General features: G+C 36.4%; 1 protein-coding gene across 1 annotated transcript in view; it reads left to right on the top strand.

Moving 5' to 3' along the window:
* Positions 1-27,779, top strand: part of VMP1 (vacuole membrane protein 1) — a 98,258-nt gene that overhangs the window by 12,649 nt on the left and 57,830 nt on the right. The window contains exons 4-6 of the mRNA XM_072417305.1: positions 1,679-1,814; positions 2,963-3,053; positions 3,545-3,655. Of these exons, the coding sequence (XP_072273406.1) occupies positions 1,679-1,814; positions 2,963-3,053; positions 3,545-3,655 (338 nt within the window). The remainder of the gene's footprint in view (positions 1-1,678; positions 1,815-2,962; positions 3,054-3,544; positions 3,656-27,779) is intronic.

Here is a 27,779-nt window from a genome sequence, read left to right as displayed (position 1 = left end):
AACATGTAGGGAGGCGGGTTACTATAGAACAGACTCCGCAAGTTCATAGGAATGTTGAATGAAAATAATAAAAAAAAGTATGAAAAAAAAAAACTGTGGGCATGCAAAATACCTGTGTTTTCTGTACTTGGACCTGCTTTTTAAGTTTCTGATTCCATTGTTTGTTGCACATACTATTTGAATATAAGATGCTTCTGATAGTCTAATCACTCATGACATCATTACTGTACAAAAACTCCATACTTCTAAATCAAAAAGAGGAAGGAACTGTTCCTCTCAAGTTCATTGCAAAAGTGCCTTAATATTTATAATGCATGCTCAATATGCTTAACTGCACTATGAAATTTTCAATTCTTATCACTTCTTAAGAATTTTGCTTTGTTGTTTGTTGTATATGCAACGTGGAAATGGGATTTTCAAGACATAAAGATTGTCTTTTGGGATTATAAAACCTAATGCTAAGAGTGAATACAGTCAAGTGATTTGATGGAGGTACAACATTATGATGACCATACTTCTCAGCAGTCCGTGTGGTTTCCATTGTCTCCTGTATAATAAAGCTTAAAATGCATATTGCCAAGTCTGTTCAAAACAAATGGCTGTACTAATATCTAGGCTGCTGTCCTGACCGAACCTTCAACTAGAACACGTATGCAGTGATATCTGTGTTCTTGATCGGCACACTTTTTGGGTAGTTTCTCTGAAGGCATTGTGAGTCAGCATGACAGTCAGACAGGTACGTTTTCAGATAAGGTAAACTTTGGCAGTCTTTGTATTTCGTTCAGCACAGAGGGAACCTCTCAGAGTATAAACATGGTACCTGGCATTGTTGACCTAATTTTATAGGTGCAAGCTGTAGAACATTCTTCCTTCCTTATTGTTACACTGCCTAATAAGTCATTAATCATGTCATGTTAAATATTTGGGACACCTTACAATGTCTTGCAAAAGTATTTATCCTGTTTGGTCGCATTACAACCTGAAATTAAAATTGATTTTGGGGGTTTGTATTGTTTTATTTACGCAATATGCCCATCTCTTTAAAAGGTGTAAGTAAATGTCATTGCAACATGAACAGTAATAGGACAGAATTTGTGAATGTGCATGGGTATTGACCCCCAAAGTCAATACTTAGTAGAACCACCTTTTTCTACAAGTCTCTATATCTCTATCTGCTTAGCACATCCAGCTACCGGTATTTTCTCACATTCCTTTAGATGTTAAATAGGCCATTCCAAGGCATTTACATTTCATCTTTTATCCACTCCATTGTAGAAGTAGCAGTATGTTTAGGGTCATTGTCCATCTGAAAGGTGAATCTTTATTCCAAGTCTCAATTTCAGATTGAAACTTTAAATTTTAACCTCCCTCTCCCAAAATGTTATCTTTTACCTTTCCCTTGTCACTTAACCTTCAAATAAGCACCTAATATTTAATTGCTTCCAACACTTACCCCTAAAAACTAAGCCTAAGTTAAAGGTATCTCATAAACTACAACCCCAACTTCAGTTAAAATTGTCCTGCATTCTTTCCTCTCTGCATTAAAAGCATACAGGTCCTATAGAGTAAGGGGATCTTGGCATCAGAATCATATAAATAACTATTAGTCTACCTAACCTATAGTATTATGTTGACTGATTTCAAATTTTTTTTTGATGAACAAATTTTCTCTTTTCAGATCCCTCATTCATGAATGAGAGAAAGAGGAGGGACCGTGAGGAGCGACAGAGTATTGTTCTCTGGAGGAAGCCATTCATTACCTTGCAGTATTTTTTCCTTGAAACCCTGATAAACTTGAAGGAATTGAGCTTAAAGTATGTATTGCCGTGTTTACCAAAATTCTAAAGTGATTTGTTGGCATGTTCACAATTTTTCAACGCAGGATCAATTATTTTTATTTTACTGATCTCAGTGTTTCCTAATACCTGAACCACTCACAACACATGAAGAAAATCATCAGGGTTCTAACATTAAATTGCCAAGATAAACTAAATTGCATATCTTATCATAGACAGGTAAAAGGAAGAACAATACAGGGGAGGACTCACTATTTAAAGATCCCTAGTACTGTACACAGTGTTTGAGTATACATTAATATAAACCCTTTACCAACACCCTTTATTCATTAAAAAAAAACATATACCTTGCTACATCTTGATAACTGACACTCAGAAAGTGAAGGCACAATGTGTAAGATTTGTTTGACTTTTGAAGGTCAACCTGATTAAGATTTTAATAGAGCAAGCCTTTCAAAAGATCTAAGAAGCTTTTATGAATTGTAACCCAATACGAAGTAGCAATCTGTAATGTGAGCGAGTTGTCTTAATTTCTGTTTCAAGCTGGCTTTGAAATTTCAAACCAGTTCTATAGCTTGAAGCTATTTAGAAAGAGCATATTAAACAAATATTTCCATTAGTGGCGTTTTGATATCATTCATTTAGAGCAGGGGTCGGCAAACTCCGGCCTTTAGGCCAGATACGGCCTAGCCGGTAGTTTGTCCTGGCCGATCCGGCCTAATGCCGGCCGGCAACCCGCGGCCCTAGAGGGGGCATTAGGAACTACCGGAACTCCTGTGCCGCCTCCTTGCTGTGGCTCCCCTATTTACCGCGGCAGGCCTGATACGTCCGACCCAGCGGTAAATAGGGAACGCTCCCTGAAGGTATATCCCTCTCCTCTGCAATGCATACGATTGCAATGCACCATTTCAGGGGGCGTTCCCTGTGTGGGGCGGAGTCATTAGGGCGGCCTAATGTGCTCCCGCCCACCCCTGAAATGGCCTAGTGGTCGTAAAAGTTTGCCGACCCCTGATTTAGGGCATAAAACTCCCTCCCCTACTTTTAGTCTAAAAATAATAAAAGTTGTGTTTCTTTCTATAAAAGTAATCCTTAATGTGTATTTAAATGTCTAAAATCCTGTTATTCAGACTGCATGGACTTTGATAATGATTTTATTTTCTCCATAGATTGTGGTACCGTCGTGGGATGGTGTGCACATTACTTCTCCTGGTTTCACTTCTTACAGTAGCGTATTATATTGAAGGAGCACATCAACAGGTATGGCTTGCATTTTATTTACTAGTAAACATCTTTTAAGACATGTTTGAAGATAGACTGTTATGTAAAATTTTGATACCTAAACTACCAGGATATGACGGTTGCGTAGTCTGGTGGCATAAACAGGTTTCGTCAGGCTTTCTTTCCTAACTGCTGTAGGACCGCTGTCCACTAGTCACCACTCAGGTAAATGTGATATCAGCTTCTGATTGCAACACTGCTTTAATGCTGTTGCAAAAATTCTTGTAAATGTTAATTTGTGAAAATTTTGTTTAAAAGCAGTGACCTTTTCTTTAATTCTAAAGGTCACTCCAGTGCACCTTGTCTGGGGACCTCTGGGGCTTAGCACTGCAACATATGTTACTGTATGTATGGTGTGTTGTTGGGAGATTGTAAATGAAAAGTGCAAGCAGTCAGATGAATATGGAAAATGTAAGCATTATATTTCATCCTGAATCTCTGGATACTTACTTACTTATTTTTTTTTTCAGTATGTACAGTATATTGAGAAGAAGTTTTTATGGTGTGCCTACTGGGTAGGCTTAGGAATTCTGTCCTCTGTGGGACTTGGAACAGGTCTTCATACTTTTCTTCTATACTTGGTAAGTTTCATAAGATGATAGTCTAATTAAAGTGCAGATGTCTGGTTTAAATTGACCTTTTGGCAATTGCCGTTTTTAAATATTTACTGTGAAATAAGCTGTAAAATATTACCCCAGTAACCTGTATAGCTATAGCTGCATGCACTGTAGAACCATTTAGCCTAGAACTTCACATGTTCTTACTATCTCGGCAAATCATGTCTTAGCAGTTTACCAGCTCTTTAATTTCTAATGCAAACAAATATCTGGTGCAGTGGGGGGGGGGGTCAGTTAATTGAATTTAGATGACCCCCCTGTTTCTTTTGTGTGAAAGTGCTACTGCTGTAAACATTCAGGTTTAATAACTTCATCCAGGCTGCACCTACAAAGGTTATTGTGGGCTTGCTTCAAACTCATTTGCTTACTGATTTAAATTTATTTCATAGGCTGGTAACAGATTCACTTCAGGCCATCTGAACTTGCAAAATATAGCAAGGCTTGTTCTGTATTTGTGTGTGCTGCTTATATATAGTTTGTTCTAGATAACCATTTTTGCCTGTTGAAGAAAAAAAAAGGTGACTTCTGTGATTCTATTTTGTGAAAAATGCAAAGACTTATTTTCCTGGTCCTAATATGAAGCTGCTCTGGCCGCAAAACTTTTGTTTGCAGAACTTCCTCTGCAGTAATTTCTTTCCACTATTAGGTACCCTCAATTGTTGATTGACACCTAGCATCAATCAAAAAGACTAAGGATGTCCTGTGATAGCTGAGTGTCATGGGTATTTTTTAGTGGCCTCTTTGCACTCAGTGCTTCTGAGTGGGGCTTAGTGCATCATCGAGGACCTCCCACCACTGGAGAAAGTTTAGAGAGAAAGTGGATCCTGTGTGTCACATTTTAAAAAAACATAGTACAAATACTCCAGAGAGAAACACAAGGAAGTTGAAGGCCAAAGTGGTGTTTAAATAGGGCAAGACTGGATTCCCAACTGGTGTGTGCTATTTATTGGTTGTAACGTTGCAACAGCACAATTTGTAAAAAAAAAAAAAAAGAACAATAGAGTCTATTTATGTGTGTCAAAATAAACACTACTTTCTTTAGCAAAACAAACACAATACTTTAGGATCACTTACATCCACCGGTAACAGAGTCCCACAGTCCTTTATTATTAGCAAATAATCCAATATTCTATGGTTCAACAAGCAGCCTTTAGATCAAAGAAATACAACTCCTAAGCAGAGCTTACACCCATGCTACTTGTTTGCAGCTTCTCTGCTGTTCTATATACCACATAGGAAATGTCTATAGAATATGTCATGGAAACCACTAATTTCACGTACTCTGGACCGCACATGCGCAGGGAGCTGCGTGTCACTCACAGGGGAAGAAACTTCCCCATGATGCCAGAACCCACCCACCTGCTCTGAGCTTGTGATTCATATGGGAGACATGGTCCGTGGCCCTCTCAGCAGGGTCCTTCTCCTGACTACGCTGGGGGGGAGCACCGGCCCGAGCCGTGGACCACCGGTTGGCGACTGCTACTCCTACTATCTGGCTGGGCCAAATACAAGTTTGTACCTGGGTGGAATGGGAAGGACCACCCAGACCAGAGCCTTAAAACAAATTACCAGCAGCAACCCTTGTTGCTTTCTACTACTTTTGGACTCTTTCCCTGAATACATCCTGCCCATGATCATCAAATGGTCTGTTACACATCACGCAGAATGGTCTGTTACACATCAGAATGGAGTATTTTTTTTTTCAGATGCCCATAAATTTACATTAAATTGACTTTCTGGGTTACCTTTACGGGTAGAGAGACCCCAGAACTCTCATCCTGATCTTGTCCTTAATAAAAGCGTATCTCATTCCCGCTTCATCCAAATCAATGACTTGCTATATAGGGATGCAAGAATAACTCACTGAAAGCTTTTTGTCTGTTTTTGGAAACAGGTTAGTCAGAATATTTAAGCAATAACCGTTGATATTTAATTGTAATTTTCATGTTGTTAATTAGAAATAAATTCTTTTACAGCTTTTTTTTTTTTTTTTTAACTGTTTTTATTGATTTTCATTTATACATATACAACCAAGACAAATACAAGCAATAGGGGGAATACAACACACAGGGGAAAGAAAGGGGAACAGTTACAATATCTTAGTTAACAACAAACAATCGCATAAATCAGCCAGAAATATTGGTTATGTACCATGTTGAATATTTGAACAAATCAAGGATCGATTTTCTGTCCGAGTCCGTAAAGGCATAAGTCAAAAAGTTATACCACTGCTGCCAGAAACGAGTTATAGAGTCATCTCCTTGCATTTTAGCTTTCAACATCTCTTTTACAGCCTTTTTTAAATTGAAGGATCGGTTTTGACTAAAGTTGAATATTTGTTGTTTTTCAAAGAATAGTTTAAGCACCTGGAATATGGCTAGCACTGCCTGGCAGCTTGGAGCTGTTTCCCAGGAGATCTATGTCAGTCCTGTTGCATCATGAAGAAATTCTGCAGAATACACTATTAATAATCTACTGCCAGATTTAGAGTTCACCCAGGCCAAGCCTTTCATTTGCTAGACGTGTACATATGAACATGATTCCACATAGGGATTATGACATTTCTCTTTTAACTTGGCTTCTTCCCAAATAACCCCTTCTTCCCTATAATAATAAATTATACTTGCTTGTCCTAGAGAAAATCTGTTCTAGGCTCCCCAACTGTTTTTGGGGTCTGTATTAAAGTTCCTTGGGATTCTAGGTTCTGTCCATTGTTGTGAAAACCTTCTGAGCTAATTCACCTAATAGGATTTCTGCTTAATCTAAAGAAATGCAATCTCCTCTTCAATTGAAGGGTGCTCATTTTAAGGATTTCGACGAAAATAGCACATGTTAATAGCATTGCTAAGACTCATGTAACTCAACCTGTCCATTTGTGTGGTCATTTGTAAAATTTGTGCTGTTGGTGCAATTTTGATAAGTTTGGGAAACTGGTTTAGTTTTAAGATAATAGCACAAGTTAGTTATTAACAATGGTTAAACAATAAGCCAATAAAAGCCAACCTGGGTATGGATAGATTATCTTGGTATGTGAACTGTGTATTCCTTCAGAGGTGAAGGACTGATGTTCACCATTAGGGATACCAGTTTTTACAGCTAAGGGCATTAGTTGCAAATACTCTTCCATGTATGGATACCTATAGAAATGCAGTGAAATAAGGGTAGGAAATGTAAGTATTGGTAGGAAATAAACAGACACTGTAAAGGTCTGTACTACTAGAATGAGATTTTATTATGTGAAAATGTAATGTCAGTACAGGTGTCATGCTGGAATATTGTAGTCTTTACAACACAGTATCTACCACTCATCCAAACCCCTTCCCTCTCCTTACAACAGAACAGGGTCCTCGTAAGTAGTCAAGAAGTCTGTCTGTGCAGGTATCATTCCCAAGCCATTACTGTTTGTTTCAATTATAAAAGTTTGAAACCTATGGCAATTATTTTAAAGCATCTTTACAAGGCTCAGATATATGTATTCATGAAGCCTTTTGTACGCTGGTTACTGTGAGTGATTAATCTTTGTAATGGTGGCATTAGCCATACCTAGGAAAATAACAAGGGCTCAGTATGACGGGAAACTAATATATTCAGAAGGAGAGTTTAATAATGGCAACAGCCATATTTCTTTTACAACGGGACCATGGCATCCTGTGGCTGGTAGCAATTGGCCAGCAATAGAATCCCAAAGATATCACTCTCTTGCTACTCTCTCCGAGAGTCTCTCTAGTCATAATGACATGACTATGGACTTTGTAAAGCACTGCATAATATGTCGGTGCTATACAAATACTGGCTAATAATAATACCTCTCTTACTATCTGAACTAGTGTTGCTTTAGTCTCTCTTTTTAGTGAGAAAGATTTTGCTGTTGCTTGTGAATTAAGGCAAATTAATGTATAGCTTTAAAATATTCATAAATGATTAAGATTTGTAAGTGTTTAGCATGTACACCATTATTGTGTACAGAGAGCCAACATCTGCTTCCTTTCTAGATCCAGACTGACAACATCACATATTTATATTTGATGTATAGAACCTAGGAGCCAGGAAACTAGTTTTTCCATTGACATCAGTAGAGAATGCTAGGGTAACAAGATACCAGCTTTATTATTTTTAAAAGAGTTATTTTAAGACAAAATACTGTGCTAGTAAATGTGTACCTACTTTGATTAGCTTTATTGGACCTGTGACCTGTATAACCTGACACAAAAAAACAAAATCCAAATATTAAGACAGCATCCAGTGTGCAGGCCTGTAAAATCTACTAATTTCTTATAACTGCAATTCCTGAGCTCTGCCATAAATCTACACATTGGCATCGGAACGTTTCAAAGGTGATGGTATGCCTGTGATCTTGTCCGATAAGAGGTTCTTGGACTGCACCACATAGTGTAATCTGGTTGAGGATTACTTTCAGAGAAAGGTAGCTGCATGTCAAAATAAGTAGATCCAGAAGTACAGCTGAAAATGACTAGAAGAAAAGTTAGGATTAACATACAAACTTATTTCTTTCTCTTTCCAATCCTGATTCTGCTTCTGATTAGTGAGTCAGCTCGTCACATTTATAAACATTCAGAATTCTCTTTGGATTACGGGTCTCTCAGGTGTCTAAACCCAAGAACACACACTTTATATACAGTTTACCAGTCCTCATAGACTGAGGGTCCTCTGCAGCCACTGCTAGGGGACAGGATTTACTTTGGTTGTGGCTGCTTTGAAAAGAAATTGTATTGTAAGAAATAATTAACATTTAATTCACCTGTGCTGGCTGCATTTTCTAGTCTTGTTCCCTTTATTTTCACCTGGTGATTTTGACAATACATTTAGGATCTGTTTATAAAACATTAAAACTAAGACTATGTACACACATTCAATAATTGTTGTTGTAAAGAAACTTTCACGATCCTTTCCAATGACAAGCGACTGCACGATGTATGAATGAGCCCTGTACATACAGCACCGTTCTGTTCTATAGAGAGGAGAGGGGGATAATGAGAGAGTCGCACCCCGATGCACTCGTTTGTTGTCTGTGGATCCGCCAGGACAGTCGTTCGGACGATGGACAATGAGCACTGTACACACGCAAGATTCTCATCTGATATTAGTCCCGAGCCTATTACCATACGAGAACCATTGCACGTGTGTACACAGTCTAACATGCTATTCAAAATTTCAGGGGTGGAATCAAGTAGTGTCATTGAAAAATATGCACCTGTACGATTATCCACCAGGAAAGTGAATGTTTCAGTGAAAGTCAGATTCACTGATTTATAAATGGACCCCTTTTGTGCATTAAACTGCAATACAGTTTTATTGTACTATTGTATGTCAGTACGTACGTATGACAATAGTACAGTGTTGTTTTTGCTTTCAACTAAATAACAGACTAAAATAAAGCAAATAAAAGTTAGTTGTTAGGTTTTACATAAATGTATATTACCTAAGTCTTTTAGTATTACATAACTTCACCACAGATAAATGTTAAGAATGAAGTTGTATTTTAAATCCTTTCAGGCCAGCATTAATTAGCCTGATATGTGTATAGGCAAAGTTTTTAAGTTTGTCTTAGTGATTTATGATTCTTTTGTTTTGTTTTGTAATCAATAATTATCAGTTTAAATATTGAACATTATGCAGCTATCATTTATATAATTTAAGATAATTGCTAAGATATATAACTGTGAAATGGAACTTTTTCATCACACCATTGGGTAGTGTAGTTTAAACTAATACAACACTGCCACCCTGTGTGATAGTTTGGTACTGCCATTGTATGATCGCTTGATGAACAGTAAATATTAATGGTATGTACATACCCTGTTTCCCCTATAATAAGGCACTGTCTTATATTTTTTGGAATGCCAAAATATGCCCTAGGTCTTATTTTCAGGGGGATGTCTTATTTTTCCATGAAGAAGACTACAGTACACATTTATTGTTCAAAATCACTCATGTGCCATTGATTGTCCCCTTCTGATCACTCATGTGCCATCGATTGTCCCCTTTTGATCACTCTGTGCCATTGATTGTCCCCTTCTGATCACTCATGTGCCATTGATTGTCCCCTTTCTGATCATTCATGTGCCATTGATAGTCCCCTTTCTGATCACTCATGTGCCATTGATTGTCCCCTTTCTGATCACTCTGTGCCATTGATTGTCCCCTTTCTGATCACTACCGTATGTGCCATTGATTGTCTCCTTTCTGATCACTCATGTGCCATTGATTGTCCCCTTTCTGATCACTACCGTATGTGCCATTGATTGTCCCCTTCTGATCACTACCGTATGTGCCATTCATTGTGCCCTTATGATCACTGACTCGCCCGGTAACAGACTCTGTTAGGGCAGGGATCAGCAACTTGCTTGTCTTTTGAAGTTACTTTCAGTTTCACTCTGCACTGCAGCCAGCATCGAGGAGTCACACAGAGGCACACAGTATCAGGTATCGGAGGATGTCTTATTTGCGGGGGGTGCTTTATTTTAATTGTTTGAGCAAAAATCGGGGGGTGGCTTATTTGATGGAGATGCCTTATCATCGGGGAAACAGGGTATATATTGATTAATACTCTGTAAGATTTAAAGTAGTTTAGTAGTTTTGGTTTCTTGGGTATATTTTTGTAATCTGTAAAAAAACAATAAAACGGTGACTACACTTCTCGTAAAATCCTTTTCTTGATATGGGTGAACTAATCGTCACTGCCACCTGGTGGCGTCACACTCTAAGCTATTATGCCAGTATAGTGTTTGAAACTGGCTTGTGTCCTTCATCCTAAACTACATAGGGGATTTGTAATCATTCAGTAATTTAACATTAATCATTAGTAACCGTTCTCTTGTTTGAAAGCTGTATGTTAAATGTGTCCAGAAAGAGGTTAATCTCAAGGCACTGTGTGATTAAAAGTCTCCTGAACAAAATAGGATTTTTAGTGATTTAATCCTGTGGTGCAGTTTAATTATAGCATACTTTTCACTTTATGTCTTTATTAATAGTTCAAAAATGTTCCAGACCACAGGGCTGCCTTGTAACTGTCTGATAAAATGAATATGACTAGTTGTGCCCAGCTGCATTTTATTTTCAGATTAATGAAGTTTTTGTCCCTCCCCATGATTTGTCATGGGGACATGTCATCCTCTGGCAGCTTTGTAGTCTGCAAATAAAAGTGCTTACACTGCTGTCTTTTAGATCACTCAGAGACCACTCACCCTCAATCAAGTACTTGATTTTCAGCAGTTAGAGTTACCCTAAATCTGTCATCTAGTCATTTTGCTCCGGCTCACTATTTTATGTGATGTTTCTCTGAGTTGCACTGTTTTGCTTGCATGTAGACCAGAAGTAGTTGCAAATCCCAGCAGTTCAGATAATTTTATTTAATAAACAAGTATAGGTGTTTATTATACACATTTCTTTAGCATACCCAATGTCATTAGGTTATGGGAACTATTTCATGTGTAGATTTTCTATCATAACACAGGATCATCTAAACCTGCTTAGCTATGCTGTAAATAATTTAAACGTTTTAGATATTCCCTTACATAACCCTGTTTTATCTAAAAAATCTCTGCCTGCTACACTGTTGCCTGTTGGTTCCAGGTGAGTGCTTTACTGCTTGGAGAATAGTAACATACCAGTGGTTTGCACCTTTAATGGCCAAGACCGCATAGGCAACCCCATGTTGCTGTTTTTTTTAGGAATTTACCATGGAATATGAAGTATGTGGATACTAGTGATCGAATCTGATTATGACTACAACAGAAAAATGTCATCTTTTGCTGTCTTCTGATGACCAGAGCCAAGCACCATTGTTATATATCTCTTTTTTAACAGCATGGTAGCATTTAGATAAAAAGCAAACTAAAAAAGCTTGTCCCAGTTTGCCATACTCTCATTTTCTAATTATAGAACATGAATTGTACTGTAATGGATTAAGCATCTGCTGGGGTCATATTAAGTGGAAAAAAAGAATGTATAGGTTGCAGTAATGTGTCCAAACACATGAGTCAGACGCACTGCACAGGAAATGAGCGTGTCATGGGTGCAGAATAGCATGGGAAAAAGCCCTGGTTTAGGTAATTCACTGAAGTCTGGTTTTAATGATTATTCATTTTCTGTTTACATTTCATAAAGGATGATGTTTTTATGCATTTTCTATCAGAAATATTTAATAGTAGTATATTAATAATAATAATAATAATCGTTAAAATCAAAACTCTAGACAAGATTTAATGTAAAAACAAAACGGTACATTAGCAGATAATTGCTATTACCACCCTCTGTCCCTGCACTCATTTTTCCTGCCTTTAGTCTTGTTGGGTCAACTGACTTCAGCATAATTTAACCCAGTTTTTTCTAGCCCAGGTTGTCACGGGCTCACCTCTGGGAGGCAGCACCATCACTTAGGTAAAAAGTATTGCCCTGAACACTTGGGTAACCAATAGAAGAATCGGCGATTCCAAGAAAAGGAATCGCCTGGGACAAAAGCACAGACTTTATTGTACGGGAAACTATGTTTTTGTATTAGGTTTAGAACCTTTGTTGTTTTTTTATTACTACCTGGTGTAATGGATTTATTTCCTAACATTTTTGGTGGCAACAGTTTCAACAGACAGATAAAAAACAGGCATGAATAAAAATGTTTTTTTCCAGTAGAATAGGGCAGGCTGGAACCCATATCAGCTTATGTGTTCATGTACGTAACAAATCTTCTCTCCCCCCAGATACCCAGATAGTATTACAAACCAAAAAAAAAGGAAAAAAAAAAGCCTAACATACACTTTTGTGAATTTGCAGCTTCAGTAACTTTGTCTGCAATCCCTCATCTCAGCAGGCAAGAATTTGTCAGCTTCCTTTAAAGCTGAGTAGACAGGTTTGTTTATTGCAGAATGGACTGTCAAAATCCTATCTGCAACAAAATAAACTTACCTGCAAGTTTTTTAAATTCACTTGTCTCTCCTCGCTCTGTTGAGGGAGCTGCCATCTTCACCTCGTCCTCTGTGGGTTCTAAATTCTTCAGCCATCTTAATAACCCAGGCTGGAATATAAAACCCTCTCATGCAGATAGGAGTTCATTCTTTCCCAGCAGCTTGGGGTATGCTGTGATACCCAGCATAATACAACACGCACAGCTCACTGTACATTGAAGAAAAGATTGCAAACAGACCATTAGAACTGTGTTGAATGTTTTAACATAAAGTCTATGCTGATCCTTAGTGCAATTGAAATAGAGCTTTGCTTTACCTGGAATGTTATTCCGTCATTGCACTTTGCAAACTGTGTTTTGGAACAGTATATAGTAAAGTTTTAGGTGGTTTTATGGTTAAGGACATCATGGCATTGTTTGAACCCAGACTCCAGTGTTCCTGGTGGATTCCTATATTACACATAGTCTTGTGCTGTGTTCCCGCCATGATCTGCTATGTTCTTATGCATCACTTGATCAGATGAATAACCGATGAACCTTGCCATCAGTAACACCACATTTGACATATTTGCTAAGAAAAGAACCAGGAAACATTTGAAAATAACTTAAGACTTTCTGGTCTGATAGGATTATAAGCCTCTATAAAGAGCAGTCAGTACTCATTAGTACTATACAAAGTCATTCATCATTCATGGGATTTTAAGTATGTGTGCTGAAAGACACCTAACGGCAAATCGTGATTCAGCATGAGGGTTTTATGTATTTTCTATAACAATGAAAGTTCTTTTGATAGCTGGATCATTATGGAAGCAAGGCAGTGGTATAATATAACCCTCTGGTCTTTTGTCTTTGGTGGCTGATGGCACAATGACTACAGAGATGAGTGTGCTGTGAGTCACCCATTTCCTGGCAGTGGGATGCCTGGGGGCTGGGGGTTGTGTTACACTCTTTTTACCTCCTATGGAAATGATTCTTTAGTTTCCCAGTAGGTTGTGAGACCTGGGTTTTTATCTGATTTTACTTTGCATTTGAATTGTTTGGTATCCTTCTGATTTTATAGATAAGATATATTATGTTTAAATGAATGAATGGTCGTAGCTTCCCGGACATAGGAAAGACATGCAGATCATACTGAAGTAAAATGGCGTACGTGTACTGGGTCAGTGATTAAGCAAGGCAGCCAAGCAACTTGTATTTTCAGAAGTTAATTGGGAAAGACCAGCAATGCTAATTCATAAATGCTTTTTCCGAGATTTCTTTTATTGGCTTTAGTATTGTGCAGAACATACATAGGGAGTGACTTTAAGCTAGAATAAACAGTGTCACAAGTTTAATAGAACACGAGCTTATTAATGCTAAAGCTATATGAGAGAGAGAGATAATGTATTGCTCAGAATTAAGCACTGACTATCATTCATAAACAATTAAAATTTTAGTTATTAAGTATCATATACAACACCCCTTGGGGGTTGGGCACAAGGAGCACCCGTGACTATGCAGGCTCAGACCTAGGAGAGAGTTGTTCCCCTATAATAGTAGGAACCTGACCAAAAACCTTCATTGTAGGATCACCAGATATTATTTTATTAAAAGCTGCTGTTTTAAATGTTGAAAACCATTATTGTTAAAATTATACAGTAAACTTACTTCTACTTTAAATAATGTAAGTTTCCTCTTATACCACAGTATTAATACATATAATAAATAATATACCTTTTTTTTATACTAAAAATGGTTTTATTGATGATGGTTTGCTTTTAACAGGCAAGCCCTACAAAATACACAGCAGTAGCATCACCAAGCTTGGATGATTTCATGTTGTATAAGAATATATATTGTTTGGAAATTGTAAAAATGAAAAAAGCAGTATTGTTTTAATAATCAAACAAATAAATAAATATATATATATATATATATATATATATATATATATATATGTCACTACCAATATATCAGATTTCTAGTTTTCCTTTGGAGACCTTTTCCCGTTTTTTTAATCACTGATTGGATTTGAAAAAATGCCACATGAATGAAAATATTAACTGTTCTGACAAATGACACACATCACATAATCCTATTGCAATGCATTAGTCCACCACAATGCATTCCATAGTAAGTAATCCTCCCAACAGTTTTACATCAATTATGGAATATTCCTAAAACTCCATAAAATATAAACCACAACTTCACTTTTAACCTTCTCACTCTGTTTTCTGAAGTGTTGTATACATTAAACATGTTTGGATATAAATATGGACTGTGTAGGAAACTGTAACAGCTGAGCTATAGTTATTTCTAGAAGCTGGGTATTTTTTTTTATTATTTTTGTTTTTTTTGTACTGCATTTTGTATGGTGTAATATATATATATATATATATATATATATATATATATATATATATATATATCTATAAGCCATTGTTTTACAGATTTTGTGCTCACTGTGAAGGGTGTAAGTGTACACATTGTTTGATTGAGCTAGCATTGTTTTCCTGCTCCATTTTTAATACTAAGTGATCAAACTGGTTCCCTGATTTGACTGATACTTGTATAAAAAAACAAACTTAAAAAAGGGAGTTGAATATTTAGGTGTTAAGAATAGGCAATTTTCTATCATTAATAATATTGTTTACTAATATTCAGGCCACATCATAATAAATAATGTCAAAATGTCTGTATTTTTCTGTAGATTTTAGTGATTTTGGTCCATTTAGGTAATAACATTGGGGGATTAAATGTAGTTCTTGATCCTTCTTCTCGGTTTAATTTATGTAATAAAATGTCATATTATGTGGCAGGCTTTTCAATGTATTTGGTACTCCACTGTTAAATCATTCAATTTATTGACCCTTACTTATCATTGGTTTTAGTATTTCTTCCTGCTCTGTTCTTGAAATGAATTGTTCTTTTGAAGGCATGTGAATTCCAATATTAGAGTATTTCTTGTATTGGTGGAATGCTAACAGACTAAACCATGTACACACCGATGTAATACAACTTACTATTTAGTCTAAGCATGTAAGCATTGGGGGCGAGTCAGACAGCCTGACTTATGCCAGTCATCCTAATGATCAGTCATTGCCTGGTTCCATTTATAAATCACTGTGGAATTTAAAGCAAATCACATTCCAACCTAACCGCAGGCTCCAGTGGGTCTCCAGTCCAAGTGTGGCAAGTAAATGTTTCTCAGGTGAGTCAGTATGGGAACTGGGATGTGTCCTCTTTGTTTAAACATGTCTGCATAATATCTAATTGATTCACTGCACACATTTGGACTAATATGGAGGAAATGTTAGTGGAGATCTTTACGATCTGTCTAGCCCATGTATGGCCAGCTTTGTATTTTCAAAATGGCAGGGTAGATAAGCGCTATAAATTGTTTCCACAAATATGTTTCCGTAGCTATTAATCACACTGTAAATATATTTATTTTAGTGATTTTATTAGAAAAAACTTCTACTGCGAAAAATGGAAGTAACCATCACTGACAAACTCCTGAAAATGCTACTTGCCTGCCTGCATTAGGGGTCAGGTAGCCTGAAACAGTTAGCATGAAACAAGTCAAAGAGAAATCAAAACTAGCTAAAAATTTAACAAATGGCCAAAAAGTTATACAACATGGGGATCAGTATATCAGTAGGGAAATTAACATTTTTAAAGGGAGAGCTGTCACCCCACATATATTCCCTAAATGAAAATATATGACAAAAGACATGAGACTTTAAAGGCATCGACTAAATACTTTTCTTAAAAAATACTTTATTTTTTTTATATATTTAAACATTGGATTAGTGTTGGACAGGAATGTACATATCTAAGTTAATATTCGAAGTTCACAAGCTTATGTAGTAATATAGATATTTATTTTAGGAGAAATTGTAGTCCGTTGTTCATATCCATCACAATTTGACGTGTTTCACAGATCTAGTCTGCTTCTTCAAGAAATGATTAAGGTCCTAATGTAGAAAACAAAAATCTATAACAAAAATACCACTATAATTTATATATATAATAGTCACATATAGAATAGTCCGTATAATGAAAATACAAATGTATAAACTTGACACATGGATCGCAGACAGATTGCAGCAGCCGCAGGACTCCCAGAAAGCAAAAGGACAGTAAAGGGACGTGGGGGAAAAAAAGGAATATTTAAAGTAGTATGCTCCTGATGGATGGAGAAGAAAATAGAATGATCAGGACCTTGCCCCTTTGATATGATGACACATGCACTTGTATGTTTTAAAGTTATAAATAAAGCTAGGTACACACTTCCAATAATTATCAGAAAACGAACGATTACCACCGATCAACCATTATGCACGATTGTATTGTGCACAATTCTGTACATGCTGTAACAATACGATCGTTCTAATATAATCCACCAATAGTGTACACACGTTAGATACAATTGTTTGAACGATGCAGGGAGTGACATGGAAAGGAGAAAATGTATTACAGAAACATGCAGGATCACTGAACGACCGTACACACAATAGATAGCGAACGATCATTAGCCAATCAGATCCTCCGTGACTGTCGTTAATTTCCAACGACAATCCTCGTTCATTGGTGTCGTTGGTCACCTTTTTTGTGAACGATTTCCGGTCGTTTGACGTTTGTTTCCAACCATAATTATTGGAAGTATGTACGCAGCTTAATTATAAAAATTTTTTTTATATAATGTATTTTTTTTGATGCCTTAAATTCCCATATCTTTTGGCATTTTTTCATTCTGATTATTATTGGGATGGGACGTTACTATTTATACTAGGGTTTCCCTAGGATCTTCTTTAGATATATATTTTCTCTGTACAGTTTTCTGTTAAATGTAATGGGTATCAACATAGTCACCAAATTACAAATGGAACCAAATCAGTTACAAGTTTAATGTTACTTAAAACATCTTTTAGTTTTATAAAGCTGTAGTTAAACATTAAGTGTGACAAAAGTTGGTATTTAAAATATCTATGTACGTGTGTGTTTGTTGTTGGGTGTTCAACTGGAGATGTAATCTCAAACATATTTCACAGCCTTCCAGGCTGCTTCTTGGGTTAGAAAGGCTGAATGTTTACTGGAAACGTTCTTGATTGGCACTTTTCTCTGACTTCCTTTTAGTAAGAAAGTCTTTTTAAAGTTCAAAAAATGTTTAAATCTAAAACATGTAGTGTAAAGTATTACAAGTTATCAGTCTGTAGATCAGACAATTACATTAGTTAACATTTTGCATCCTAAGAAGATTTGAACAAGTATGGAACATACCTGTTCATCTTGCTGGAAATACAGCATTCTTCTATAGATACAAGTTGATAATAAATCTTGTCACTTCATGTGAGGTGAGCCTAAAGCATAATTTTATCTTTCTTTTGTAAGCTTCAAATGCTATCAATTATGTAATGAAGATTAGGAGATATGTCTGAGGTCCAACTTGGGTGCCAGCCTTGGCTCCCCTCATGGATACAATGGAGTGAGGGAAAGGAAGTTTTTTTTTTTTTTAAGGATTACCAGGTGTAAATGCCTACATTTCTATGATATATATGGAGACTACAGTTATTTGAAAGACTTGGTATATCACCAAAGACTACTTTACTTAAATGGACCCAAGTCAAAAAAAGTCAATACATCTTTGACTAGATAAAGGTATAAATGACCTTCCAGGTGTCCGGATGAGTTTAAGATGATGGTATCACTGGATAGTTTTGGTTTTGTACTAAAGTGTTTTTTTCCCTATGCTTTTGGCACAAGAGATTGTTGCTTCTTTTAGGCATCTGTATAACATAGTCTAAGTCTGACTCACAATGATTACAGATCTACAAGTTAAGCTTTTTTTAATGGAATGTCCACTTGTGTTATGCTTTACATTGGTTTCTAACAACACTAGTACTATAGAATCTGTTCTGAATTTTGAAAGGGAAATTGTCATAATCGAAATTTGAAAGTTTTATATTGGTTTCTTGTTTTTCAAGGATACAAGCTTTTATTTTTAGCTCACTGATTGAGTCACTTCAGTGCTGATTTTTCTTGTTTAAAATAAAAAATAAAACAAAAAAACTCGGCAGTGTGCTTGGTTCTCCAGTGTTCTCCAGTGGTTTGACCAAACTAAAAGAAAGGTTTTAAAGGTAAGAAAAACAGGTGCTTCATTTCACTTCTCTCTCTCTCTCTCCCTCTGCACATTTTCCTGGAGTACACATACAGTGAGGGAAAGAAGTATTTGATCCGCTGCTGATTTTGTATGTTTGCCCTCTGACAAAGCAATGACCAGTCTATATTTAAAAAATTGGTAGGTTTATTGTAGGTGTATTGTAGACAGAATAGCAAAAAAAGAACCCTCAAAAACCCTCAAAAGTCAGAACTTAATGTTCATTGTAATGACTGAAATAAGTATTTGATCCCCTATCAACCAGCAAGATTGTTAATGATCTCAGGGCAGCTGGGACCATAGTCATCAAGAAAACAATTGGTAACACACTGCGCCGTTAAGGCCTGAAATCTTGTAGAGCCCACAAGGTAACTCTGCTCAAGATAGCACATGTACAGGCCCGTCTGCAGTTTGCCAATGAACATCTGAATGATCTAGAGGAGAACTGGGTGAAAGTGTTGTGGTCAGATGAGCCCAAAATTGAGCTTTTTGGCATCAACTCAACTCGCCGGGTTTGGAGGAGGAGGAATGCTGCCTATGACCCAAAGAACACCATCCCCATTATCAAACATGGAGGTTGACACATTATGCGTTGGGAGTGTTTTTCTGCTAATGGGACAGGACACTTTCACCGAATCGAAAGGGACAATAGACAGGTCCATGTACCGTCAAATCTTGAGTGAGCACCTCCTTTCCTCAGCCATGGTATTGAAAATGGGTTGTGGTTGTGTATTCTATCATGACAATGACCCACAACACAGGGCCAAGGCAACAAAGGAGTGGCTCAAGAAGAAACACATGAAGGTCCTGGAGTGGCCTAGCCAGTCTCCAGACCTTAATCCCATAGAAAATCTGTCGAGGGATTTGAAGGTTCCAGTTGCCAAACATCAGCCTCAAAACCTTACTGACTTGGAGAGGATCTGCAAAGAGGTGTGGGACAAAATCCCTCCTAAGATGTGTGCAAACCTGGTGGCCAACAAGAAACGTCTGACCTCTGTGACTGCCAACAAGGGGTTTGCCACCAAGTACTAAGTCATCTTTTGCGAAGGGATCAAATACTTATTTCACTCATTACAATGCACATCAAGCTCTGACTTTTGAGCACTGGGTTTTTGAGGGTTCTTTTGTTGTTATTCTGTCTCTCACAGCTACAATAAACCTACCATTACAAATATAGACTGGTCATTTCTTTGTCAGAGGGCAAACATACAAAATCAGCAGGGGATCAAATACTTCTTTCAATCACTGTAATTGTCAGGAATTGGGTGGGCTGCAGTGTTCTCAATGTAAAATCATTTATAAATAGGGCCCTTATTGTTTTAATTGGGACTTTGATTTAATTGGCTAATTACATAATAAAGGGGATCTAAATTTTTAAAAAAGGAAGATCTGCAATTTTAAAGAGGAAGGTTATTTTGTTTGTAAGCAATATCCTGAAATCTAACCTTTTGTAAATTTGCAGTGTGAGATCTAAGGCACTGCTGCTCCTGACTGCTAGTCTCAGATTTGGAGTGACATTTTGGTGATGTCACTACTATGCTGTTTACTGTTATTTGTATAGGCATAAGGCTGTAGTTTAAAAGCTGTCAGTGCATTGATCTTTACTGTTAAATCAGTAATCGGAATGTGATCTGCTTGCCTACAGGCGATATTGTTGACTGATCTGCTTCCAAATTTCAGTACTTTTTAGTTTTACATCAACATAAGTGTTTAAAATAAAATCTTCCGACATCCAACACACATATTCTTTGCTCTATGATCAAATCGTTAAATGGTTAATATGTGAAATTGTGTTTTTGTATTTGCTCATAATATATTCAATTTATATTTTATTCACAAACCTAGGTGTATGTCCCTGTTGAAAAATGATTGGAATATTACCCTGCTTGTTACAATCCAATCTCTCAGACAATAACATCTGCTGCATTAGTTTGCTGAAACATTCAGGTCTTATCGTATTTCTCCTTTTATTTTTGGCATATGATCAGATTTTAGTCCGTGTTTTTGTAATTGTAGGAGTTGTATTTCATCTTTCTTAGCATGATCATTTTTTATCAGATAGTCATATCTAAAACATTACTTCATTAGGAATGATCACCTGGATAGAAAATTCTGGATGTTGAAAGAACTATTCCACTGGTGTGTGTGTGTGTGTGTGTGTGTATGTATGTATGTATATATGTATATTTACAGTATGTGTGTATGTATATATACAGTATATGTGTGTGTGTATGTATGTATAAAATATATATATATATATATATACACATATACACACACACACACCATACAGTTGACAATCAAAAACCCGGCAACCTCCGGACATGAGGAGTGCCTGGTTTTTGAAGATTATACTCGCCTCCACACACAGAGCAGCCTTCCTCTCGCAGCACCCACGGACATGTGGCACAGTTGTATATTGTGTATTTATTGTAGCAAACAAGCTAACAGGTGTTTCTGGAGAACAGCGCCATCAAAACATAAGTGGCCAAACAGAGTACTACAGTCCTTGAATTGAAAATGCACTCCAAAATTCAAATATATATATATATATATATATATATATATATATATATATATATATATATATATATATATAGGGACATCCGACATACGGACGACTCCTAGATACAAACAGGGCTTCCCAGCTCACCTTGTTCAGGACTGAGGCTTGATAGGGGGGAAGGGCGGTTTACCTGACTTGCAGATGAAATCTTTTGCTAAACACAGCTGAGGTTGTGGTTGATCTTAGGGTGGTGAGCTCTTTCTGTAGCCTCTTGTAACTCTTTAATGACCAAGACAAACTCTGCAGTTGTTTCTTTTTGTATATCAAAAGCACAATTTGCTCCAGATTATAATGAATGTCAAGGCTCCATAACAATTTTTTTTTTGCTTTGTTTGTGATTAACTCACAGTGATTATTTTATACAATAACTGACACCACACTGCGTAATAATCTGTCCTAATTGCATTTATTAAAAAACAAAATGTACATGTTCTGACTTACATACAAACTCAACTTAAGAACAAACCTACGGTTATTTATACAGTTTTTGGGTATATTTATATATTTATATCATCAAGAAAGGATCAGCCTTATTAGCAATCACATGATGTATATAAAAAAAATGAACTTTCCACAAACCATTAAAATAAGACTTTATTTGGTCAAACAGTTCTCTATATAGGGTTTGGCAACAGGTACTAAAAGCTGACTCTAGGAGGATGAAACTGTGGCTTTTTAAACTGAACTTTAGCAGAAGCAGATGTCCTAAAGCAAATTCTGCTCATTCTGCCAAACCATAGGATGAAATCGCTCTGACTTCATTTAGGACAGCTGGCTGAAGTTGTCCAAAAACAGGCACATGATCTATTGACTCCTTGTGATGGTGGTGGGTGGGTTTTGTCTGAGAGCCCTTGTATGTGTTCTTCACAGTAAGCACAGCACATTGTTTTCTTTTTAGATTTAATAGAATCGGTCACAGTTAGGAGAACTTGACTACTCAGACGTAGATTATAGGCATTTTACTGGCTTAACTGTGAAATGTTTTATTTGGCACCTTATTTAGGATTACTTGTTCTGCGTAAGGGATGTGTTCTTAGAGCTGAAGACAACTTTGCCAGCTGATAAAATGCTAACTCACCATTCGTCATCCATAAAGGAGCAACATTGTGGCATTCAAACAGAAAATGTGTTAGAACTACATAATACTTTCTCCTCCTATTATTTTATCTCTTATCTTCTTTTTTTCAACTTATCACCCGCTATAACAAAATGCTTTCACTGGCATATTTACCAGAATTAAATAGAGCAAATAGCAGTGTTGTTTGGAATAGGTGATGAGATAATATAAAACTATGTTGTTTGTATTTGATACTGTATGGGGTGTTTGAAGTCAGAGGCATATGTAACCAAAGTAAAATCTAGTAGTTGACAGGCAGCTCAGCTCTTAATCCTGGTTCCAAAATATACTAAGACAAACTAATGTTAAATAGGTAGGTAAAAATAAATATTTTAAATTGATACATCTGCTGTGTAAAAGTTTAAACCCAGATGTGGCTTTTTATCTCTCAGGGTTTAGGGTTTCTTGGGTTGCCATAATTGTAACTTTCCATTCCAGCCAGTTAATGTCCTGATGTCTGTGTTTGTTATGCTGCAGAGTGATCATTGCAAAGTTTTAGTTTGTATAGTTGGCTTGTACAGCTGCATTTGTGAAATAAGGGATAGTGTTTTCCTTCTATCCTGTGTTTTGCACTGTAAGTCTTTTAGTCTTATGACTTGCTGTTTTCACATTCTGTTTTTACTGGCTCTGACTCAACTGGAATAATAGCCACCAAGACCTGTTACTGGAAGTAGAGCTGGGACTTGTAATAAGCACATTATTATCCCTACTTGAGGGTAACATAACCTTGTAAGACTGCTGATACATTACATTCACAATTACTTATCTCCCTCTCCAGCAACAGGCTCCCTCCTTTTTGAATCTTGGCTGTTCTGTAAACATTGTTTCTTTTGTCTGCATTTTGCACTTTTTCTTTCTCTTGTGTGAGCAGGTACTCTAGATGACATGTGTGTTGTTAGTATCAATGTTTTGTACATACAATTATAAACCTAGCCATTTCCAAATCAAATGGAAATTTGTGGTTGGAATTTATCAGATATGTCGCCAGATATTGACCTTGGTTAAGCTGCGTACACACGTCCAATTTTTATCAGTGGAAATGAATGACGAACGACCGATTGGCTAAAAATTGTTTGTAAAAAAAGTAGCCGACGAACGAGGATAGTCGTTGGAAATGAACGACCGGACCGGCGGATCAGATTGGACGACGATCGTTGACCATCTATCGCGTGTACGGTCGTTCATTCAGTGATCGTGCATGTTCTGAGCATGAGCGATGATTGAACGTTCGATCGATACAGGCTGTATTGTGTATGTGAGTGTATGTGTGTGTGTGTGTGTGTGTGTGTGTGTGTGTGTATATATACGTGTGTACAATATCTTTGAACGATCGTGTCGTTATCTGTATGTAGCAGCCGAAGGGAGCCACAACAAGGAGGCTGAAGAGGTGGACTAGGTGGATCAAGTTAAGATGGAAAGTTATTTAAAAAATTCCTTTATGCAAAATTTGTGTATAAAATGACCATTTATTATAACCATAGCAGAATGTTAGAAATGCTGCATCCCCTATTATAATATTATAATATAATACGATAATTATAAAAAATTTGTGGTCAGTTCACTGAGACGTGTATGCTCATGTATATATTTTTTTAACTACTTATACATTAATCTTTTCATTTTACAATCATTTTTAGGTTAAAGACTTAAGTACACAACTAAATCTTTGCATCATGCAATCTAAAGCATTTGTGTTCAACAATCATTTTGTTCCCATGCAAAGCTTTTCTGACTTTTGGTTATTGGATTAGGAGCGTATGCAGATTATATTTGAATTTATGCTTCTGAACAGATACCTTATAATATTTACAGTCAGTCAGTGTAGTTTTAAAGCCCACCTTACCATTTGCAAGATGTAGCCTGGGTCAGTGTGTTTATTGAACTGATAGGGGGCTGGAAACACAACGGTGGTTATGGTGTCTATGAAGCCTGAAGAATTTATATTCCAGTGGCTTGGATTGCTAGCACATACTAGTACAAGCACATTTGTAGGATATATGAAAAATGTAGTTAATGGATATAAGAAATGCTTTGGGGTACCAGATTTAGATTACAGCTTCTTTTCACAGCAAAGAAAGGAGATAAATATTTTACCTAGTTATAGATGGCTAAAAGATATACTTCTAAATTACAATCTGCCATTCTGTGTATATATTTACTCAGTAGTTATTTATTAGTTGTGATCCAAAGAAAAACAAGTGTTTTTTTTTCTCCTATTCAAGCAATCCATAGAGATCAATCTGTTCCTGATACAGAAAAACTGAACCTGAGCTGTAATATTCTAGGTCTATTGACCATTGCTCCAATCATTGTCCAAATTTTTGTCATGAGATATTCTGTGACACAAAGTAAACCTTTTTTAAATTGCGATTTCATTGTATATGCATACTTATGGGTTGTTCCTGTTTACTCAATCTGAGAAAATGAATGGTAAGAGTCTCAGCATCGAGCCTGCAGGAGATTTCCCCATTGGCTTGAATGGGTGGATGTAGTGTTCTCTTGTTGTATCTCAGTACAGTTAAGCATTGACTCACCAGGAAATTATTTTTAAATACTGGCAGCTCTGCTTCTTTGTTATGTATTTGAAACCCCCCCTGTGCTTGTGGTTCATAAAACTGTAGGAGAATGTGTAATGGGGGGAGGACTGTCTGCAATGGAAGATCATTAGGTTAAAAAAAAATGTACTTAACAAAACATCTATTTTACTTATGTTTTTCTTACACTAACTTTTTTTATTACTGTAAGTTTAGTAACAAGTTACCTTTCATTCTAGTTAATGAACTGAAAATTGTTTTGTTGCATCTAATTTTAACTATTAGGCACCTTCACAAAAGTTATGATCCTCTGAAGAGAAAGTTTCATTCCTCTGGGGATTAATATATATTACTATGATTGAGTAAATTGTCAAGACAAATCTTCTAATACAAAAGTATAATACAGGTTGGCATTTGAAAATCCGGCCATCGATAATCCGGATCCTTCAGTTTCTCGGCATGAATTTCGGAACGCATTTGCGTTCCTGCTGCCTTCTTCCTGAAACTGTGCCAGATATCCGCAGTGCTGCAAGAAGAAGGTTGGTCTTTGTGTGGAGGTTAGTATAAAAAAAAATCTGGAATTTTCAAAAATCCGGAAACCTCTGGGCCTCAGGAGTGAAGGAGATTTTTGAAAATTCCAGATTTTTTTTTATACCTACCAATGTATTTAAATATATTTAAATACCAATGTATTTTAAATATTAGGGTGACTAATAACTAGACCATTACTTTTTACAATTTTTCTGGTGACAGTGGGTGATCAGCTTATATGAATTCCTAGTACTGGACACCCTGAAAAATCTTTTGTGCACTCCCTCTCCAGTACATCACTAGAGGAAAATGACAAAAGATTTTATATATACATATATGGAGAACCTTTTTTATGCTAATTCAGATCTTCTCAGTACATGTAGGCAGGCATAGTCAACCGAAAATCTTATTTTTAATCATGCTTTTTTTGTGTATATGCATTAATAAATACTATAATAATAATACTTTTAGATTTTAGCTAAATGCTATGCTGTTAGACATTCCCAACCACCCCTCTTCAACTACTATGCTGACTTTGTTGTGCAGTTCAGTGGAGTTCTATCCACAAAGTTGAGAAAACTTGACTTTGTGGATAGAAGCGACTTGACACTTTCAGGAACCCCCTGGAATCCTCCGAAGCTGCATGCAAATGCTTGGATAAATTGGTTCCCAATAGCGTACTACCATTTTTCCTAGCATCAAACATTTTTTTTCATTGGGTAAAATTAAACAGGAAGAACACTGATATTTTCCAACTTTGTTTCTATAACCTTAAAATCAGTTTTTAGTTCATGGTGAACTGATAAATTGGACCTCCAATTTGTTACATTATTACACTATAATATAAAAAATACATTATTTACATTAACAAGGGATTTTTTTGGGAAGCTGTTTATGGTCTTGTCATGGCTTCAGTATTGCATACACTAAGAATAAGTGTTTTGCCATTTTAATCTCAGCTGTCATTGACACCTGAAAATATTAAAGCCGTGCACACATACACAGTAAAATTCTAGATATATGATTGTGATAATAAACTAAACTAGTTGGCTGGTTCATTGCTTACAAAACTAAAAATAATTTTTTTTAGCGTTACATTTAGAATCATTTGACTTATAAACTGTTAGCCAATGCTTAATCTGTTATCAAAAAGCCTTCTCTATTCTGTTTTCAGAAACCTAGTTATTAGCCTCCTAGGCCACTGCTGACACCCTGGTTGCTCACACAACACAGGGAAGCCAAATCCAGACTTTCAATATAGTCCCATTTCAAAGACATCATAGCCTGTCATGTGACTGCCATGTGTTATAACAGGGCCATTTATTAAAACAATAATAGCAGGGGTCGGCAAACTTTTTGGACTACTAGGCCATTTCAGGAGGTCAAGAAGGCACATTAGGCCAGAAGAAACAAGGTGTCTAAGGAAAGGTTTTATCCAATCGTGACTGCAAGCGAGCAGCCTCAGTCTTCTGCTCATCCGCTGTGTAGTCTCTGTATGTGTGCACGTGCTTGGCATCGAAATGCACCTTGAGAGTTGACCGCTTGAAAGTCGTGTTGGCCTAAATGTGTAGATAGAGTAGTTGAATGTCCTAATTCTATATTAAAGAATTTAAATACTTGCAACATTTGTGTTGAACGTGCAATACCGTGGACCTACACTAAAGATTATGTACTTTGCCATTGCATTGATCTGGTTCTAAAATATACAGCTTGGCTGGTTGGTGTTCTTTATCCTCTGACCAAGAATGAGCTCAAGTGTTCAGCCAATGTCTGGAAACATATCACCCAGTTTTGTACATGCTTGTTTTAGGTGGTTGACTGAAACTTTTGAAACAAAAGATCATCCAGGTAATTTGCTATTCTTTGGAAAGAGCTCAGCAATGTACATAATTATTATATGTTAGGTAAGTTTTAAGGTGTCATGCTAAATAGGATTATGATTTATAAAGTTGTCCATTTGGTAAACCATTTCTTGCAGAATGTGCTGCTTTTCTTCTTGGTGTTCTGTCTGCAACCCAAAATTATTTTAAATGTAACATTTGGTATTTGTATTTACCTTTAGGTGGTAGAACATTTATATCTCCTTTGGGATAAAGACTAATATGAATAACTGACTTTATGTTTATTGTAATATGTTTGTTCTAAATAATTGTCAGAAACAGTTTACAGAAATGAAATCAGCTGATTTAGTTGCAAATAGAGCAAATACGAAGAATCTTGTCATCAAATTTAATTTTTCAATTTGACTTTTCATGCGCAGATCTTTTTTGCCTGGATTTGA

The sequence above is a fragment of the Pyxicephalus adspersus genome, chromosome 1 (genome assembly GCF_032062135.1).
Source record: "Pyxicephalus adspersus chromosome 1, UCB_Pads_2.0, whole genome shotgun sequence".
NCBI lineage: Eukaryota > Metazoa > Chordata > Amphibia > Anura > Pyxicephalidae > Pyxicephalus > Pyxicephalus adspersus.
Note: the sequence above shows the minus strand (reverse complement) of the source record. Positions and strands in the feature narration are given on the sequence as shown.